We start from the raw sequence: 20925 nt of genomic DNA, 5'->3' as shown, positions 1-20925 counted from the left end.
GTCATTCACAAAATCTCATGGTAAATTTCACGACATCATGGTAAATTTCACCTACCATACTACTTATATTAATAAAATGACACAACTTCTCAAGCTTGAGGTCTCTTGACATTCAAAAGCAGTGTCTTCCACTGAAAACATCTCCGTACAGATTGCGTCTTGAATAACATTTTTGCATTTTTTTAAAAAATTTTTTGAATTTTTTGCCAAAAATGTCGAACTTTTGACTATGCTTCAGAATTCATTCAAACGATAGTTATGCATCAAAAAATTGAAATTTTTAATATAAAATTTCAAAAAAATTCTAAAAATTTGGTAAAAAATAGGTACTTTTTTTGAAGCCGGGCCTTCGGCCCCGCCGTAAATTTGCAAGTATCTTTTTTTGACAATTGGAAGTGTTACACGTGGTCACTGTAACTTACAATGACCATATTTTTTAAATGTTTTAAAAAGTTCCCTTACTTCGGTTGCCATTCTCTAGCTGTAAATTCGTATGACCAGGATGACTGATGACTTACCCGGATTAAATGAGAGGTAAACAGAAGGAAAGTAGAGCACCTGTCGGACCGGCACCACCTATTGCCACCACGCTCATCCATACCGCCCGAATTCAGGCAAGTGGTCTCTGCGCTGAGTCGTTGGTTAGTGGTAGGGACGTGCTCTTTCAATTACAGGAAACACCTCAAACTTGGGTAATTAAACCTTTATTAAAAGATAAAGGATAAGCTCTCGCCAGTGCTTTTATACTGGTCAGAGGCGGAGCCAGACAGGAAATGTGTGGGTGAAAGAATTCAATTAAAACAGATAGAAAGAATGATTCAAGACTAAAAGCCTATGAATCATATCCGATGGAAGCGGGGAAAAGAAAGTGGGAGATGTACAAAGTACAATCGAGCACAGTCTCTCCTAATCTTCTTAACTCCCACCTCCTGCCCCGCGCCCATCTGCCTTTTCCATGAAGTCGTCCGTATTTATAACCTTTAATACCTAGAGATTCAGATCAATCTCAGGTAGCGATTTCAATTCTGTCAGTGAGACTTGTTCAATCTCCCTTTCCGGGCGTCTACTTAATTTTCTACGTGTTTTTTATCTTCCTTATTATTGCAAAAGATAAAAGTACAAATTATTTGATTAAAAGTCCAAAAAGTTTAGTCACCCGTCGTGATTCTTGTTATTGAGGAAGCACTCATCTAGTCAGGTGAGTGATGTACTAATTATCAGCTTCTGAGTTTTTCTCAGTCTAGGAGTGAGTAATAGGCATCAAATAGCAAAAATGGAGGAACCTATGTATACACTGGAAGATACTACTGTACGGGAGGAATCTTCTCAGAGGATTACGGTAGTCTAGTTACAATCACCTTAGTCTTTGTAAACTCTTGGTCAGTGTAAACTCTTGTGGTTGCCCCAACATCTACCAAAAAAAAGATTTTCAAACAAAAATTTGGTTTATTCATAGTAGCATTCCAAGTGTTCCAATATCAAGACAAACAATAATTTATTCCTCAATCCATCCGCCACCCTCCAAGTAGGCCACGAGCTTTCTTGGTCTCCCGTATCTCGTCACAGAGACGGCGAAGACAACGAAGATGACAATCAATAGACCGTACGGCAAGAGCCAGTAGGACATACACTTAATGATTTGACAGTTACCCATTGATTCACTGCAGATGATGCGACAGAAGATGTAACCGATTGCGAGGATGCTGCCAATAAAGACGAGTGAAAAGGAGACAGAGAACCACAATTCGTCTGGTATGCGGCGATTGGCTGTGGGTTGCATCTGGAAATTGATTTTTTGATGAAAAATTCTGAAAATTTGATCTCACAGTGAACATACCTTAATTCCTTCGAATATTCCTTACGTCAAAGAGGAATAGAATACGAGTGTTGTTTTCAAAGAAAAAATGGAGACAGAGTGAGACTAGGAACCTTGGAAAAGTAGGGCGGTGCCTAATTTCTATAAAGCTTGTGATTGAATCCTGAATTCCCAAAAGACAAGTCATAATAAGTTACGACATGTTTTCATACTGAGTTATAACACGTGAGACATTTGGACTCAGACCTAAAATGACGTCACTAGCCGATACAACTGATTATATGATTGATGGTCCAGATTGGGGTGAAATTTTGCAATTTTCAAAGAGGGAACCTGTCGGACCTCCATATATTGCTCCGACATCGTTTTTTGTTTGCTCACTTTCGAGAGTTACGGTACTGTGAAAAGGGTGTCTCAAATTTTTTCAGAGCATTATTCGGTTTCGAGGTGTCGTGTGACGAAAGCAATATAAAAGTGCTTGATTAAAAGTCCAAAAAGTTTAGACACCCTTCGCAATTCTTGTTATTGAGCACAATCTTCTTTAGCCATTTGCGTGATGTACTAATTATCATCTTCCAATTTTTCGGAGCCTAGGAGTGAGTAATAGACATCAAAGAGCAGAAAGAAAGAAGTCTATATTCAGACAGGGAAAGACTACTGTAGGTGGGGAATCCTATAAGAGGATTACGGTAGTTAATCTCAGAGACAAGCTTACGGTAAGAATTTTTATAAAGTAGTTAACCGTTTATCATAATTAGTAATTCGGCAGTGTAACAAAGTCGTGATAGCTGAAAAGTTACAATTATCCATTTTATCAAGCACCCCCAATTAACTCACTAATTACTATACATCCTGCACTGAATCACTTGTTGTGCACCACCATTATATTTATAGTCAATAGTCCATCGATAGGTTAGAGACGAGTTGAAAATCACATAATCAGTTTGTTGGGTTCCATAAAGTTTCTTATCCTGGAAGCCCGGGTACTGGTAGGCAATATCGCCATCTGTGCTAGCGATTGTATAGTTTACAGATATGAAATCAGCGTCAAGGGCTGGAAAAAATGTATTTAAGTCATACTGTATCTCTAGCGTACTGTAACTCACAATGATTTTGAACCGTAATAGCGACACGCCCCCTTTCTAAATGTCCCGCTGGAGTTGGGGACTTGAAGAGCGGTAGTTCGATTCGGCCGGTGCCAGAGACGAGATAGTTGTGAGCGATGAATTGGTAGGGCTCCTCGAGCATCCACGTCATGTAGTAGAAACCCTGGAATGGGTGAGGGATAGGGTTACTGTAGTTTTACTGTGATTTTACTAAGTCCTTACTAAGGTCTTACGGAAGACTTACTGTAGGCTTACTGTAAGGTTATTGTAGCCTAACTAAGATCTTTTACTGTAGTATTACTGTAGTATTACTGTAGTAGTTTCACATTTTTGAAATGTTTGTCAGTGTAACTTTGTCAGTGTAACTTTGTCATTGTAAGTAACTTGGCTGTCAGAGGTTAAACCAGAAATAACAAATTCGCTCAACTCCGCAAAAACCGATTTTATTGATTTTTTTGGCAGTGCTGTGTTCTTACTATAACCTTACTGCAGTATTACTGCAATCAAAAGTTCTAGATGACAGGACTACAGTAAGACAACAGAGCTAGTGGTTTTACAGTGGCCAAAAAGTTACACTGACCAACATTTCCAAAAATTTGTAGTTTGTAGTTGATCTCTGCAATAATACTACAGTAACCCCCACACTCACTTCCGAAAGATCATAATCGGTCGCAAAAAGACACAATCCATTGGTCTTAGTTGCCGTATCATACAGAATCGCGGCGCTGGTACCGCCACCTGATGAGACAGTGTCCACAGCAATATACACAATGATATGATTAGCACGTAGTTGAGCTACAATGTCAGATACATCCAAGTCAGTCGGATAACGTTTCACTGCGATATAAATCTCGGCTCCACATATCGAAGCTTGCTTGTTGTTGAGGAATTTCTGGAATACAGTAGATTGTAGATCCGACCCGGACCTTCATTTTTGCAATTGACAGTTTTTGGATAGCTCCGCCCACTTTTGAGATATGCACTTTTAAAGTTGGAAATTGCCTAAATTAGTCATTTTTAACTCCAAAATGTGATTTTTACACCAAAATAAGCAGAAATTCCCATTTCTGACGTTAAAAGCTATTAGAAACCTAATTTTCCATGTTGGAAATCTCATTTTAAACAAAATCCAAATTTGGCCGAGATGGTCTTGGTCCAGGTGCACCACTATACGAATGGGTACCAGCGTTCGATCCCGCTTGGGGTCAATTTTTTTTAGTTTTCGATTTTTTTTGTTGTTTTTAATATACTTTATCTTGCAAATCAAAAATAGTGCTTCATTTTTGTAGTTGACAACTTTTTGATAGCTCCGCCCACTTTTGAGATATGCGCTTTTGAAGATGGTGCACGAGCTCCTCTGCTGTTACATTTAAAGACGCATATCCCAAAAGTAGGCGGAGCTATCAAAAAGTTGTCAACTACGAAAATGTAGCCCTGGTTTTGATCTACAAGAAAAATATATATGAGCTTTTAAAGTTTTTTGTTTGAAATTAATATTACACTGACCAAAAAATCGGACAGACGCAATCTTTAAAGGCGCATATTGCAAGAAATGGGCGGAGCTATCAGAAAGTTGTCAACTACAAAAATGTAGCTCTGGTTTTGATCTACAGAACCAATTAAGAAAATTCGGATTTCGGCACGTCTGTACTCAATTGCACCCCTTCAAAGTCTATCATTTTTCATCATTTTATCCAATTTTCTCCCAAAAAATCATATTTTTCGATAGAATTTTGAGGTGTTGACATCAAAATTGAATTTTTCAGCTGTTTTTACATCTTTTCTGTGTAAAAAAACAGTAAAAATTGATTTTTTGAGTTTTCAGTGTAGATTTACGAGAGTAGCGGTGGTGTTTATAGTTGCTGACTTTTAAAGGCGCATATCTCAAAAGTGGGAGGAGCTATCAAAAAGTTGTCAACTACAAAAATGTAGTTCTATATTTGATCTACAAGAAAAATATAGTTTTAGACCAGAAAATGGCAGTGTAACGGAATCTCGAAAACCATAAAAATCAAATTTTTCGATTTTTTCAATTTTGTCCAAAAAAGGTGGGCGTTTTTATACTTAAAATGGCCAAAAATGACAAAAATAGGCCGATTTGAGAAATTTCAAATTTCAGTGTAGATTTACGGGGGGTGGATTTACGAGATTCTTAAAAATTGCTTTTTTGGGCTGAAAACCACGATTTTGAGCATAAGAACAATAGAAAACGTTGGGAAAAGGCCAAAATTGTCATTTTTATAGATTTACGGGGATCTTGTGTCGATTTACGGAATTCTCGATTTTCGAAATTTTTTTGATTTTTAAAGACGCATATCTCAAAAGTGAGCGGAGCTATCAAAAAGTTGTCAACTACAAAAATGTAGCTATAGGTTTGAAACATATTTTCTGTTGGCCTGACTTTGAAATTTTGAAACTCTAGGCCATTTTACAAACCTTCAAAACATTGTAAACATCACTTCCGGTAGTTGTGTCTCCGTATCCCAGTTTTGGATCAGGTTGATGGGCGAGTAGTGATGCGTTCAGGCTGCTGTAATTATTTTCAATTTTTATTGTAGTATTACTACTTACTGTAGCATTACTGTAGAAAATTCGAAACTGTATTATTAATACCAGATCATGGGTTTCACCACCACAGGCATCTTTAAAGGTGCATACCTCAAAAGTGGGCGGAGCTAGATATGAAAATTTAAAAAAAAACTAAAATTCTAATTTCCCTTCTCAAAATATTACGGTAACACTCGTTTTCCGATTTGTCAGGACAGCGATATCCGAGTTGACGGATCCAGGACCAGTCGACTTTTTTTTATACCGCCCAACCTTACAGTAAGCCTACCGTAAGACAAGTATGTTGGAAATTCGCAGAAATTGAAGAAAAAATGCGTAAATTTTTCATTTATATCGCCAAAACATGATTTTTACATCAAAAAAACCGAAAAATTCCATTTTTGACGTCAAACACTACTCAAAACTTGATTTTCCATGTAGGAAACTGTTTTTGGTTTATTCTATCTTGTAGATCATAAAATTAATATCATTTTTGTAGTTAATGACTTCTTGATAGCTCCGCCCACTTTTGAGATATGCGCCTTTAAAGTTGAAAATTTCCTAAAATAGTCATTTTTCACGAAAAAATGTGATTTTTACATCAAAATAACCAAAAAATTCCATTTTTGAAGTCAAAAACTATTCAAAACTCAATTTTCCATGTCGGAAACCACATTTCTAGCTAAATTGGCCGAAAAGGTCAAGGTGCACCACTATGAGAATGGATACCAGGGTTCGATCCCGCTTGGGGTCAATTTTTGTGAATTTTTGATTTTTTCTGCTAAGAATTTATTTTATCTTGTAGATCTAAACCAGGACTACATTTTTCCAGTTGATAGTTTTTCGATAGCTCCGCCCACTTTTGAGATATGCGCCTTTCAAAACAGCAGAGCGCTTTCCTTTAGGGTCAATTTTTGGAATTTTTGATTTTTATGTTTTTGATTTTGGTTTATTTTATCTAGTGGATAAATTCTTCAATTTCATAGTTGTCAAGCCCCGGCCGGCCTTGTCGGCGAAATCAGGGCCCGGCCCGAAGGCCCGGGCAAATTGGCGCGAAAGTCAAATTTTTTCGAATTTTTTGAATTTTTTTGCGAAAAAGTTAAATTTTCGACTATGATTCAGAATTAGAAGGAAATCTGAAAAATAGTAAAAAAAAAAAAAGGTCACATTTTCGATAAAAAAAATTAGGAAAAACAAGGTCATTTTTTGAAGCCGAACCGGGCCGGGCCTTGACAAGTATGTTCAATTTTATACTTTTTATAGTAGGACTACAGTAACCCCTAAGCCTACAGCAGAGTTGCGCGGAAGTGGTTTTCTCTAAAACGGAAGTCGGAAGTCGGAAGTCGGAAGCCGGAAGCCGGAAGTCGGAAGTGAAAAACGCCCGGAAGTCGGAAGTTGGAAATCGGAAGTCGGTATTAGATTTTTTCGCAAAGATTCAAAAACTGCTAGAAAAAGTTCATAAAATTCGCGAAAATCAGTAAAAAATTAGTTTTTGGCTGAAGAAAAGCCTATTTTCTGTCCTTTTAAACCATTTTTCCTTGTATTTCTGCAAAATATACTTTTCGGAAATTCTACAATTATGGAATGACGGAAGTCGGAAGTAAACATCCGAAAACGGAAGTCGGAGATAAAATTTTCAAAACGGAAGTCGGAAGTCGGAAGTGAAAAACAGCCCGGAAGTCGGAAATCGGAATTCCGCGCAACTCTGGCCTACAGTAATCCAAGACTCACTTATAATTCTTATGAAACTCAATCTCCTCTTCCACCTTCGTATCGAAACGAACGTTTGCCATAGTCGCATACAAATATGCATAATTATTGAAATTCAAAGCAGCATATGAGTATGTCACATAGTCGATGTCAGTGGAGTAAGCATACAGAATAGTGGTGTTTTGATGGGGACCACATGGAGGACCTGAGTTATTTAATTTTAGGATTTTTAATTTAAAAAATTTGAAAAGAATCTGAAATGTCATTAATTATGTTAATTATTTGGCCCCCGGGAGCTTCTGATATTGGTCCTTATATTTTAGAATATTAGTATGGGGTAGTAGGCGAATAGAACAATAGGTATGACTTGGTCGTTATCAGTGAAATGTCGACATTTAAATACACAAATAATCGGCGGAAAAGGAATTGTCATGAAAACATGATTATTGTGTATGTCATAGGGAGTAAAATGTAGTCGGGAGGAGGTTGATTTTAGTTTGGTTTGCAAGGTTCAAATAGTTGTTTAAAAATAGTCACCAGGATTTTTTTCGGTCAACTTTAAGAGCCCGTCACAGTACCCAGCAGGGACGAGCGGCAATGCCGTTGCCGCGTTGCCGAATTGCCGGAATTGCCGACTTTTTTAAAATGCATTGCCGTTGCCGGGTTGCCGACTTTTTTTCGGCAATGTTTTTTGTAGTTTTTTTATTCTAAATCTGTTTAATTTTCAGGCTGAATTCGACAAAATTGATACAAAAATCGATATTTATTGCGTTTCTAATAGAATTTTTTGAATATTTTTCAAAAAAAAGGGAAAATGCTCTCATTTAGTCAAAACAACTGTCCCTGGCAAAATAATGTGTACTTTGCTCGCATTTTTTTCTCCCGACTTAGGAAAATCCCTTATTATTACATGTTTCCGAAAGTTGCCGAAAGTTGCCGAAAATTTGCCGGTTTTTGAAATCGGCAATTGCCGGATTGCCGGGTTGCCGAAATTTTGCGTTGCCGCTCGTCCCTGGTACCCAGTCTAATTCGAAAAATTTCGAAATTAGAATACTTTTGTAGAGCAAAACCAGGGCTACATTTTTATAGTTGACAACTTTTGGATAGTCCCGCCCACTTTTGAGATATGCGCCTTTAAAAATCAAAAAAAAATTTCGAAAATCGAGAATCCCGTAAATCGACACAAGATCCCCGTAAATCTATAACAATGACAATTTCGACTTTTTCCCAACGTTTTCTATTGTTCTTATGCTCAAAATCGTGATTTTCAGTCCAAAAAAAGGCAATTTTTAAGAATCTCGTAAATCCACCCCCCGTAAATCTACGCTGAAATTCGAAATTTTTCAAATCGGCCTATTTTTGTCATTTTTGGCCATTTTAAGTACAAAAACGCCGAAAACCACCTTTTTGGACAAAATTGGAAAATGAAAATTTTGATTTTTATGGTTTTCGAGATTCCGTTGCACTGTCCTGTTCTGGTTTAATAGTCTAAAACAATATTTTTCTTGTAGATCAAATATAGAGCTATATATTTGTAGTTGACAACTTTTTGATAGCTCCGCCCACTTTTGAGGTATGCGCTTTTAAAAGCCAGCAACTATAAACGCGTCAAAGTAAATCTACACTGAAAACTCAAAAATCAATTTTCACTGTTTTTTTTACACAGAACAGATGTTAAAACAGCTGAAAAACTCAATTTTGATGTCAACACTCCAAAATTCTATCGAAAAATATGATTTTTTTTGGGAGGAAATTGGATAAAATGCTGAAAAATGGTGGACTTTGAAGGGGTGTAATTGAGTCCAGATGTGTCAAAATCCGAATTTTCTTAATTGGTTCTGTAGATCAAACCCTGACCTTCATTTTTGTAGTTGACAACTTTCAGATAGCTCCGCCCACTTTTGAGATATGCGCCTTTAAAGATTGCTTCACCCGATTTTTTGGTCAGTATAATATTAATTTCAAACAAAAAGTTCAAAAACTTTATTAAATGCAAGAAAATATGGAATTTATGTTTCTTTGTAACCAATATTTTGCCATTTTATCGAATCCAACAATGCAACGAGACAACGACGAGAAGGCAATTCCATGACAACGGATAGAGAATTCAGAATCTCAGAAATTTCAGGTTCTTGTCTAAAATATTGATTTTTAATCGGGTAGATCAAAACTGCTTCAGAAACTTACTCATTTTGAAATCATTTTGACCAATTCCAGGGGAATAGTAGAATCGATGGTTGGTTGTCATCGAAAGGGGGGTAATGAATAGGGATGGGATGGGAAAAGGGGGCGGGGCTAGGAAAGGGTCAACGGGTCAAAATGTCAGAAACACTAACACGTAGAAAGTATTTTTATTTAATTTTTGTAATTATTCTACGTGTTAGTCATACTGACATTTGACATGTTGGTTGTGTAGATCAAAACCAGGGCTCCATTTCTGTCGTTGACAATTTTTTGATAACTCCGTCCACTTTTGAGATATGCGCCTTTAAAGATAGGTGATGTTGAGGGCGCGCTCTCCACACCCCATTATTTGAAGGTGCATATCTCAAAAGTGGGCGGAGTTATCAAAAAATTGTCAACTACAAAAATGATGGTTTAGTTTTGATCTACAAAATTAATTTAATTAATTATAGACAAAACATAAAAATGAAGTCATAAAAATGTCTCAAAAGAGAAATTTTTGGAAAAAAAATTTTTCTTTTTAACTTTTTGGTATTCAAATTAAATTTTATTTTACGTGAATATCCCTGTAACTATTCCACGTGTCTGACATTCGACCCGTTGACCCTTTCCTTAGCCCCGCCCCCTTTTCCAATCCCATCCCTATTCATTACCCCCCTTCCAACGACGATCACCACCATCGATTCTACTGTTCCCCGGGGATTCATTCAAAAATATTTCAAAATGAGTAAGTTTCTAGAAGCAGTTTTGATCAGATACCAGAAAATCAATATTTCAGACAAGAACCTGAAATTTCTGAGATTCTGAATTCTCTACCCGTTGTCATGGAATTGTCTTCTCGTCGTTGTTTCGTTGCATTTTGGATTCGATAAAATGACAAAATGTTGGCTACAAAGAAACATAAATTCCATATTTTCTTGTAATTGAATGAAGTTTTTGAACTTTTTGTTTGAAATTAATATTATACTGACCAAAAAATCGGGTGAAGCAATCTTTAAAGGCGCATATCTCAAAAGTGGGCGGAGCTATCAAAAAGTTGTCAACTAGAAAAATGTAGCCCTGGTTTTGATCTACAAGAAAAATATAATTTTTGCCAATTAAACCAGAAAAAGGCAGTGGAAGCCGGGCCTTCGGGCCTTGCCGGGCCGGCCCGGGCCTTGACAACTGTAAAAATCAAATTTTTCGATTTTTTAAAATTTTGTCCAAAAAAGGTGGTTTTCTGCGTTTTTATACTTAAAATGGCCAAAAATGACAAAAATAGGCCGATTTGAGAAGTTTTAAATTTCAGTATAGATTTACGGGGGGTGGATTTACGAGATTCTTAAAAATTGCTTTTTTTGAGCATAAGAACAATAAAAAACGTTGGGAAAAAGTAAAAATTAACCTTTTTATAGATTTACGGGGATCTTGTGTCGATTTACGGGATTCTCGATTTTCGAAATTTTTTTTGATTTTTAAATGCGCCTTTAAAAATAAAAAAAAATTTCGAAAATCGAGAATCCCGTAAATCGACACAAGCATATCTCAAAAGTGGGCGGGACTATCAAAAAATTGTCAACTACAAAACTGTAGCCCGAGTTTTGATTTACAAGATAAAATAAGTCAAAAACAGAAACAATAAAAAATTCAAAAAAATTGACCCCAAGAGGGATCGAACCCTGGTACCCATTCTCATAGTCATAGTTGTCTACCTTGATCAACAACTACTCGGCCAAAATTAATTTTTGCTAAAAATATGATTTCCGATATAAAAAATTAGGTTTTGAGTAGTTTTTAACGTCAAAAACGGGATTTTCGGGTTATTTTGATGTAAAAATTACGTTTTTGCGTTAAAAACGACAGTAATCCTACTTTAAAGGCGCATATCTCAAAAGTGGGCGGAGCTATCAAAAAACTGTCAATTACAAAAATGTAGAACTGGATTTGATCTACAAGAATCAATAAACAAAAAGTAAAATAATTCATGGGCACCATCGATTGTTCTGATATATCACATTGGGTTGAGAGAGAGAGAGGTAAGAAGGCGGAGCAAAAAAAATGGAAAAAAAATCTGAAATTCTGGAATTGATACAAGAAACGGGACGGGGTAAAACTATACAAGAGGAGACGACATGAATAAATTATATGATTTTGATTTACAAATGTAAAAAAAGTGAAAAAACGGGAAAAAAGAGTCGTGGCCTAGGATCCGACAACTCGGCCACCACTCGACACAGCTGGAAACGAGTGTTACCGTAATCCATATTTTGGCGGGAAATTTGAAAATTTATCGATTTTCATCACATCATTCTTATTATAAATTCACGACACTGCGCCGCATGGCTTTTGGCGCCTCTAATTTGGTCAAAATGGTCTCGAAGCGAAAAACATTATTTGCATTTATTTTTAGACCTGCAAAGCTCGAAAATAGGGTATTTGATCTTTTTCAACTACGAGACCATTCCGCGAAATTTCTAATAAATGGGATGCGCCTTTAAAGCCATGCGGCGTAGTGTTGTGAATTTATAATATATATAAAAGACAAGTGGTGTTTGTCTGTCTGTCTGAGGCACTGTCCGCAGCGGTTTTGGAAAGAGAAGAGAAACTGAGCCAGCGGGCAAAACCGAACTGGCGCGCTATAGACACGACCGCCGCTTTAGACCACTCGGCCATGCGGGCACATTCGAAAGTCTATGACCACGTGAATGAAGAGAGACCAGCCGGCTCAACCGCCGAAGGCGGGGGAGACAGGCTGGTTTTATTTAAAAAAAAATGAAAAAACTCGAAAATTTTGTCAAAATTGACTCAAAAAGTCAGATTTTTTAGATTTTGAATAAAAAATCAGCAAAATCGGTATGAAAATTGGGTTTTTAGATCGAAATAACCCAAATTTCTGACCGATTTTGCTGATTTTTCATTTAAAATCTAAAAATTGACTTTCTGAGTCAATTTTGACGACATTTTCGAGTTTTTTCATGTTTTTTAATAAAATGTGATGAAAATCGATAAATTTTCAAATTTCCCGCCAAAATATGTATTACGGTAACACTCGTTTCCAGCTGTGTCGAGCGATGACCGAGATGTCGGATCCTAGGCCACGACTCCTTTTTTACAGATTTCAATAATATTAAGCAGCCGTATGGATTTCAGAGAGATTTTTGTGAAAAAAAAACAGAAAAAAAGGGGGCGGAGCCAATCAGACATCGAAATGAGCGAGTTGTTGATGGGTTCGAAGGTAGCGTGGCGTCGCTTTTTGAGGATTTACACATGGAACCAACCATAGGATTTTTGGACCTGGAAGTAGGGAAATATAGGTTTAGAAATTGCTGGAAATTTTAAAAAATGCTTCAAAAATACTCAAAATCTCCTTTAAAATTCCAAAAAACGGGATTTTAGTACTCAAAAACTCGAAAAATGTGGTTTCAAGCAACTAACATCACTGTAAAACACGGTTAATTTGAAGAAAAAACAATGAAAAAAAGAAAAGTTGCAGGCGGGGTTCGAACCCTGGTTGTCAGATTCCTAGCCCGATTTTCAGCAGAAATCCCACTGCGCCATTCGGACGATTTTTTGAAAAACACGATTTTTGGTGGTTTTAATAGCAAAACATAGGTTTTCAAGGGTTTTAAATTCATTTTTCATAATTTCAACGCGTAATTTTTTGTTTTTCGACTGTTTTCAGCAAAAAAGTTGAATTTTAGTACTCAAAAACTCGAAAAATGTGGTTTCAAGCAACTAACATCACTGTAAAACACGGTTAATTTGAAGAAAAAACTATGCAAAAAAGAAAAGTTGTAGGCGGGGCTCGAACCCTGGTTGTCAGATTGACAGGCTGAATTCCCACTGCGCCATTTGAACGATTTTTGGAAAACACGATTTTTGGCGATTTTAATAGCAAAATATAGGTTTTCGAGGGTTTTAAACTCATTTTTCTCAATTTCAGCGCGTTATTTTCAGTTTTTCGGCATTTTCCGCTCATTTTTCACGGAATAGTGGGTTTTGGCACCTGAAAACCCGAAAAATAGGGTTTGAAGCAGTTATCGTCACTATAAAATGTCTTAACTTTAAGAAAAAACAATGCAAAAAAGAAAAGTTGCAGGCGGGGCTCGAACCCTGGTTGTCAGATTGACAGGCTGAATTCCCACTGCGCCATTCGGACGATTTTTTGAAAAACATGATTTTTGGTGGTTTTAAGAGCAAAACATAGGTTTTCAAGGGTTTTAAACTCATTTTTCTCAATTTCAGCGCGTTATTTTCAGTTTTTCGGCATTTTCCGCTCATTTTTCACGGAATAGTGGGTTTTGGCACCTGAAAACCCGAAAAATAGGGTTTGAAGCAGTTATCGTCACTATAAAATGTCTTAACTTTAAGAAAAAACAATGCAAAAAAGAAAAGTTGCAGGCGGGGCTCGAACCCTGGTTGTCAGATTGACAGGCTGAATTCCCACTGCGCCATTCGGACGATTTTTTGAAAAACATGATTTTGGTGGTTTTAAGAGCAAAACATAGGTATTCAAGGTTTTTAAATTCATTTTTCTCAATTTCAGCGCGTTATTTTCAGTTTTTCGGCATTTTCTGCTAATTTTTCACGGAAAAGTGGGTTTTGGCACCTGAAAACCCGAAAAATAGGGATTGAAGCAGTTATCGTCACTATAAAATGTCTTAACTTTAAGAAAAAACTATGCAAAAAAGAAAAGTTGCAAGCGGGGTTCGAACCCTGGTTGTCAGATTGACAGGCTGAATTCCCACTGCGCCAGTTGGACGATTTTTGGTGGTTTTAAGAGCTAAATATAGGTTTTGAAGGGTTTTAAACTCATTTTTTATCATTTTAAAGCGTAATTTTTTGTTTTTTGACTGTTTTCAGCAAAAAAAAAGGGAAAAATTCTCTTACCGGGCCCACAAACTTGTTTCAACATTGCCACTTTACTATTCCGAGGCCTTCTCGACGAGGCCAAATAATTGCGACCCCGTCGTTGACACGCCTCCACGGCCGTCTCGTCGGTGAAGATTGCTCCGAGCTGAAAATTGGAAAATTGGCGCCAAAATTCAAAACTTTCGGAAATTTTCAGCGAAATTTTGAGATTTTCAGCTAAAATTTGAGATTTAATATGATTCAAAATTAGAAAAAATTCTGAAAAATCAAAAAAAAAATTGAATTTTTTTTTCAAAATTAAAATTATTTTTTGCAATTTTGCCGCATAAAACACTTACCTGATCACACGAAACGGCGAGAACAAACAGGCCGAATAGTGCACTTTCCATAGCGAGCATCACCGAGTGAACGCTGAAAAATTTTTTGGAAATTTTCAGACAAAATTTCAGCATTTTGAGCCAAATTTCATCATTTTCAGCAGAAATTCATACAAGAATGAAAATTTTAGGCAAAATTTGAAATTTCCAGTTAAAACACAGATTTTCAGCTAAATTCTCAGTATTTTACCGCAATTTTTGAGATTTTCAGACAAAATTTCAGATTTTCAGCCAAAATTGAAAGTTTGGAGCAGAAAATTGAACTTTATAGTAAAAATTCGAGATTTTCAGCCGAATTTTCAGATTTTTAGATAAAAATTCGAGATTTTAAGCCAAATCTCGAAATTCCCGTTAAAATTTCAAATTTTCAGCTAAAATTCGAGATTTTCAGTCAAATTTTTGAAGTTTTGAGCAAAAATTCGAGATTTTCAGCCAAATATTGAACTTTTTCTGGCGCGCCTGTGACGCGTTTCCAGAAGTCAATGGCTTTTAACATGCTGGCGCATCTTTGGCGCGTTTTCTACCTTTTGATTGTCTGGGGCGCCTTTGACGCGTTTCTAGCACTGAAACCTCTATTTTTGATGAATTTTGAGATAAATTGGCGTGCCTGTGGCGCGTTTTTTCTCCAATTTCTGCCATTTTTAACTGTCTGGGGCGCTTTTGACGCTATTTTTTGAACCAAACTCAACATTTCGGAGTTTGTAGAACATCTGGGGCGTCTTTGACGCGTTTTCTACTCCTTCACTGTCTGGCGCGCTTTTGACGCGTTTTAAAAGGGAAAACGTACACTTTCGCATGATAGGCGGTCTCTCCATGGACACTTTTGATACCCGTCGAGCCGTAGGCGTCGTGATGCACCCAGCATATGCAGAGGATGCTGAAAATGTGATTTTTGAGTGAAAAATACGATTTTCAGACATAAAAAATGCTAAAAATAGTGCTTTTTCAATCTAGAAACTGTATTTCTGACCCAAAAATCCAGTTTTTAGGTCGAAAAACCACCATTTTCAGCATTTTTTCCATCTAAAAACCCATAAATTTCAACTATTTTTTCACTCACAATAACGAGTAGAGACTTGCGGCGCCAACGTAGAAAATGAACTGGAGAAACCACTTTTGATTGTATTCACCCACACAATTGTTCACCCATGGACCTGCAAGAAACTGGCGTGTCGTTGACGCGTTTTTAGAGGAAAATCGACTGTCTGGCGTGTCGTTGACGCGTTTTACTCCGATTTCTGCCAATTATGACTATCTGGCGCGCCTTTGACGCATTTTTTTGACCGAAAACTCTATTTTCCGACGTTTTCAGACCATCTGGCGCGCCTTTGACGCATTTTTCTTTGATTTCTGCTGAATTGTGAATTATCTGGCGCGCCTTTGACGCTCTTTTATAGCTCATGCTCAATTTTTAGATATTTTGACTTTCTGACGCGCCTTTTACGCGTTTCTCAGAGCAAATTGACTGTCTGGCGCGACTTTGACACTATACTTGGCTGTCAGGCGTACTTTTGACGCGTTTTTTCAGTGCAAAATTGACTGGCGCGCCTTTGACGCTATTTTGTGGCCAAACTCAAATTTTTGATTGTGAGGCGTACCTTTGACGCGTTTTACTGGAAATCTGGCGTGTCGTTGACGCGTTTTTCAGAATTTTTCGATTAAAAACTGGTTCTTTCCAGTTTTTAGTAAAAACAATTGGATAAAATATCGATTGACGCGTTTTTTTTTAGAGAAAAGTTGACAATCTGGCGCGCTTTCAGCGCTCTTTTATGGCTCAAACTAAATTTTTCAAAAAAAATTTACTGTCAGGTGTACCTTTGACGCATTTTTAAGAGCAAAATTGACTATCTGGCGCGCCGTCGGCGCGTTTTTCTTCAATTTTTGATGATTTTGATTCATCTGGCGTGTCGTTGACGCGTTTTACTCCGATTTCTGCCAATTATGACTATCTGGCGCGCCGTAGACGCTCTTTTATAGTTCAAATTCAACTTTTTTGACTGTGGAAATCTGGCGTGTCGTTGACCTTTGACGCTCTTTTGTGACCGAGACTCAAATTTCTGAAAATTTTTTGACTGTCAGGCGTACCTATGACGTGCTTTTAGTTATTTTAAGCTATGACGCGTTTTTTACTGGAAATCTGGCGTGTCGTTGACGCGTTTTTCAGAATTTTTTCGATTAAAAACTGGTTCTTTTCAGTTTTTAGTAAAAATAATTGGATAAAATATCGAAAAAATATAAAAAGAGGTAGTTGGCGTGTAGTTGACGCGTTTTTTAGAGCAAAATTGACTGCCTGGCGCGCCTTGACGTTTTTCTATAGTCCAAACTCAATTTTTGACTGTCAGGCGTATCGTTGACGCGGTTTTCAGCTATTTTTCGTTAAAAACTGTATTTTTCCAGTTTTCAGTGAAAAAATTGGATAAAATATCGAATTTTCATAATTTTAGTGAAAAAAGATAATCTGGGGTGTCGTTGACGCGTTTTATAGCGCAAATTTGACTTTCTGGCGCGCCTTTGGCGCTATTTTTTGTAACCAAACTCAAAATTTCGATTTTTTGACTGTCAGGCGTAAATTTGACGCGTTTTTCACAGATGTCTGCCGATTGTGATATATCTGGCGCGCCTCTGACGCGTTTTAGAGCAAAATTGACTGTCTGGCGCGCCTCTGACGCCAAAATCAATTTTTCGAAATTTTTTGACTGTCAGGCGTATCTTTGACGCGTTTTCTTCGATTTTTGTCATTTTCGACTCTCTGGCGCGCCTTTGACGCATTTAGATCGTTTTCAGCTAAATTTTCCCAAATTTTTGGCAAATACTCATTTACTACCTGCTCATTTACTACCAATTGCTCATTTACTACCTTACTCATTTACTACCATTACTCTTTTACTACCATTTACTCATTTACTACCGTTTGCTCATTTACTACTATTACTCATTTACTACTTTTTACTCATTTACTACTTTAGAGCGATATGCTGGGATTCACTTCTAACCATTCTCTTAGGCTTAGGTTTCTTAGAAATTTGGAAAAAGTTGACGAAAACGGTTATTAATCGTATTTGTCAATTGTTTTCCGAATTTCTAAGAAACCTAAGCCTAAGAGAATGGTGAAAAGTGAAGTAGTAAATGAGCAGTACGGTAGTAAATGAGTAAAAGTAGTAAATGAGCAAACGGTAGTAAATGAGTAAATGGTAGTAAATGAGTTGAAGTAGTAAATGAGTAAGGTAGTAAATGAGGAATTGGTAGTAAATGAGTAGGTAGTAAATGAGTATTTGCCCAAATTTTTGGCAATTTTGGACTGTTTTCAACGGTTTTAGCTCAATTTTTGGGCGGTTTTCTTTCGAATTTTCAGTCATTTTCAGTCGATATTAATTACTAACAATGATGATCCATTTTTCGTATACACCGTTTACAGACACGACAATGATGTGCTCTCGGTGGTCGCAGCGAGTCACATCGTGTACACATTGTCCATTCGGTTGCCGATGGTCGATTGAATCGATGATCACTGTGGAAGGCCGCTTCCTCATCGGATTCATCCTCCTCATCTGATGAATATTCTTGACCGTTTGGAGACGGTTTTTGAGATCTAGAAATGGGAAAATTTTGGGAAAAATTGACGAGAAAATCGCGAAATTTTGGGATTTTTTTCTTTGTGGCGCACCTTCGACGCGTTTTAGAAGCAAAAATTGCAGAAAAACGCGTCAAAAGCACGCCAGACCGTCAAAAGGTAGAAAACGCGCCAAAGATGCGCCAGAATGTGAAAAGCCATTGACTTCTGGAAACGCGTCAAAGGCGCGCCAGAAAAGTTCAATATTTGGCTGAAAATGATGGAATTTTGCTCAAAACTTCAAAAAATTTGCTCAAAATCTGTAATTTTATCTGAAAATTTCAAAATTTTGGCTCAAAACGTCGTTTTTTAGCTGGAAATCTGGAATTATGTTTGAAAATCTTGTTTTTCGGCTTAAGATTATGAAATTTTGGGTGGAAATTTCGAAATCTGGCTTAAAATCTTAAATTTCGACTTTAAATATCGATTTTTGGCTGAAAATCCGTTTGGAGACGACGGTTTTTGAGATCTAGAAATATATGGAAAGAATTGGAATTTTTAGTGGAAAATTGATGAAAAATCGCGAAAATTTGAGATAAAAAGTGGTTTTTATGTTTCTGGCGCACCTTTGACGCGTTTTTCTCTGTTTTCCGCCACTGAGCCATTTTAAAAAAGCATCAAAGGTGCGCCAGACCGTCAAATGATGAAAACGCGTCAACGACGCCCCAGACAATATTTTGGATGAAAATTTAGCTAATTTTCAGCGAGAAAATTGGCTAAAATATCGATTTTTCATTACTTTACTAAAAAAAAGAGTACTTGGGGTGTCGTAGACGCGTTTTTAGAGCCGAATTGACTGTCTGGCGCGCCTTTGACGCTCATTTATAATTTTAGTGGAAATTGATGAAAAATCGCGAAATTTGATTAAAAAAGGGGTTTTTATTGACTTTTGTTGGTAAACTTTTTGTCTGGCGCGCTTTTGGCGCGTTTTTGTGAAAAATTGACGAAAAATCACGCAAATTTGAGAATTTTGTATATTTTTTGTGTCTGGCGCGCCTTTGACGCGTTTTTAGAAGTAAAAATCGGAGAAAAACGCGTCAGAGACGCGCCAGATAGTCTAAAAACGTCGAAAAATACAATTTTCGGTCTTGAGAGCGTCAAAAGCGCGCCAGACTGTAAACAAGATAGAAAACGCGCCAACGACGCGCCAGATGATGTAAAAAGATCGATTTGTGCGAAAATTTGAGCTAGAAAACCGTTTTTACAAGTTTTTCAAGTTTTTTGTGAATTTTCCACTCCAAAACCCGTAAAAAATCGACAAAAAATCGCAAAAATTTGGAATATTTTCTGTCTGGCGTGCCTCTGACGCGATTTTCTCAAGATACCTGTCATTTTTGACTATCTGGCGTGCCTTTGACGCTCTTATAACAAACAATTCCATTTTTCGACGTTTTTAGATCGTCTGGCGTGCCTTTGACGCGTTTCCAGTGCTAAAATCTCTATTTTTGATAGGTTTTGAGATTACTGGCGCGCTTTTGACGCGTTTTTTCTCCGATTTCTGTGAAAAATTGTTGAAAAAGGGGCGTACTTTGACTGTGAAATGGGTACAACTCCCGGATCTGACGTCATCGCTTTCGTGTGTGCCACTAGTGTTGTGAGTAGGAGAGCATTGAACACAACACCATGGATTACTGTCCATATTCTGAAACAGAAAAATATATAGTTTATTATTAATTTATTAGCACGACACCAGAGTTGTACAGAATGCCATTTTTAAGCTTCCGGAATCCGGAATCCGGAACCGGAATGAGATTTTAGATTTTCCGGAATACGGAATCCGGAATCGGAATCAAATTTTTGAAATCCGGAATCCGGAACCGGGATGTCAAAAAAACCCGGAATTCCGGAATCCGGATTCCGGACAACTCTGCACGACACCCAGTAACTGCGCCCCATCGCAAACGAGAGAGTTTTTCATCGAGAGACGCAGAGTTTTTTTCTTGCGCCGAGATCTATTTAACAGCGTTTTTGTAAATTTTTATTTAAAATGGCAAAAATAGATAAAAACTGTAAAAATGGTGGTTTTTGATTGGAAAAATCACGAATATGTGCTGAAAATCGTGTTGGAAACTAAATACCAAAAAAGTTATGTTGACATTTCGAACATAGAAATCACGGTTTTTCGGGAATAAAAGTAAAAAACTTAATATTTTGTGAAAAAAAAAGAGAATTTCATTGAATTTTTCAGATTTTTAGCTAAAAAATCATTTTTTGACCAAAAAATGTAAAATTTTAGCTGAAAATACAGTATTTTCAGTCTAGAAAAGCTATTTTCAGCCACAAGTATCTATTTTTGAACTGATTTTGAGAAAAAAAACCAAACTTTTTGTGAAAATCAGAGTTTTCGACGAGAAAAAACGTATTTTCAGTCATATTCAGCAAAAATTGTGTTGAAATTGATTTTCCACCAAAAATATGCGGAAAAAAATCCGAATTTTTCGAGTAAAAAACTTTTTTAGTTGAAATTTGATGAAAATTCCAAATTTTTCAGACTTTTTCAGCAATTCCAGCGCATTTTTCGTGTTTTTCAACTTCATTTTTGCTTTTTTAGAGCTAAAAATCTACATTTTCCCACGGTGTCTCTACAATTTTTTTTCTATTTTTCCCACACTAAAAGGAGCAAAAAACGTACGAATGTCCAAAAGTGGGTAGCAACATCCATATGAGAATCACGTAGTCGGCGTATGCCATGAGAAAATAAATCATGCACACGCACACCAGTCC

General features: G+C 36.9%; 3 protein-coding genes across 3 annotated transcripts; all 3 read right to left on the bottom strand.

Annotated features, from left to right (window-relative positions):
* Positions 1–1495: 1495 nt before the first annotated feature.
* On the bottom strand, positions 1496–1780 carry GCK72_003245 (uncharacterized protein; the record flags this gene model as incomplete). The annotated part of the gene is made up of 1 exon (XM_053723912.1): positions 1496–1780. The coding sequence occupies one exon, from the start codon at positions 1778–1780 to the stop codon at positions 1496–1498; it is 285 nt and encodes a 94-aa protein (XP_053592557.1).
* A 790-nt stretch (positions 1781–2570) lies between these two features.
* GCK72_003244 (uncharacterized protein) lies at positions 2571–9427 on the bottom strand (the record flags this gene model as incomplete). The annotated part of the gene is made up of 7 exons (XM_053723911.1): positions 2571–2604; positions 2654–2870; positions 2923–3085; positions 3572–3814; positions 5359–5452; positions 7201–7384; positions 9367–9427. The coding sequence occupies 7 exons, from the start codon at positions 9425–9427 to the stop codon at positions 2571–2573; spliced, it is 996 nt and encodes a 331-aa protein (XP_053592556.1).
* A 3111-nt stretch (positions 9428–12538) lies between these two features.
* GCK72_003243 (uncharacterized protein) lies at positions 12539–20892 on the bottom strand (the record flags this gene model as incomplete). Its single annotated transcript, XM_053723910.1, has 8 exons — positions 12539–12636; positions 14233–14359; positions 14553–14625; positions 15379–15468; positions 15652–15745; positions 17972–18180; positions 19730–19843; positions 20834–20892. 8 exons carry the CDS (start codon positions 20890–20892, stop codon positions 12539–12541), a joined length of 864 nt encoding a protein of 287 aa, XP_053592555.1.
* Positions 20893–20925: the final 33 nt, after the last annotated feature.

Source organism: Caenorhabditis remanei, chromosome I, assembly GCF_010183535.1.
Source record: "Caenorhabditis remanei strain PX506 chromosome I, whole genome shotgun sequence".
Lineage (NCBI taxonomy): Eukaryota > Metazoa > Nematoda > Chromadorea > Rhabditida > Rhabditidae > Caenorhabditis > Caenorhabditis remanei.
The sequence above is the reverse complement of the archived record's forward strand: the minus strand, read 5'-3'. Positions and strand labels throughout refer to the sequence as shown.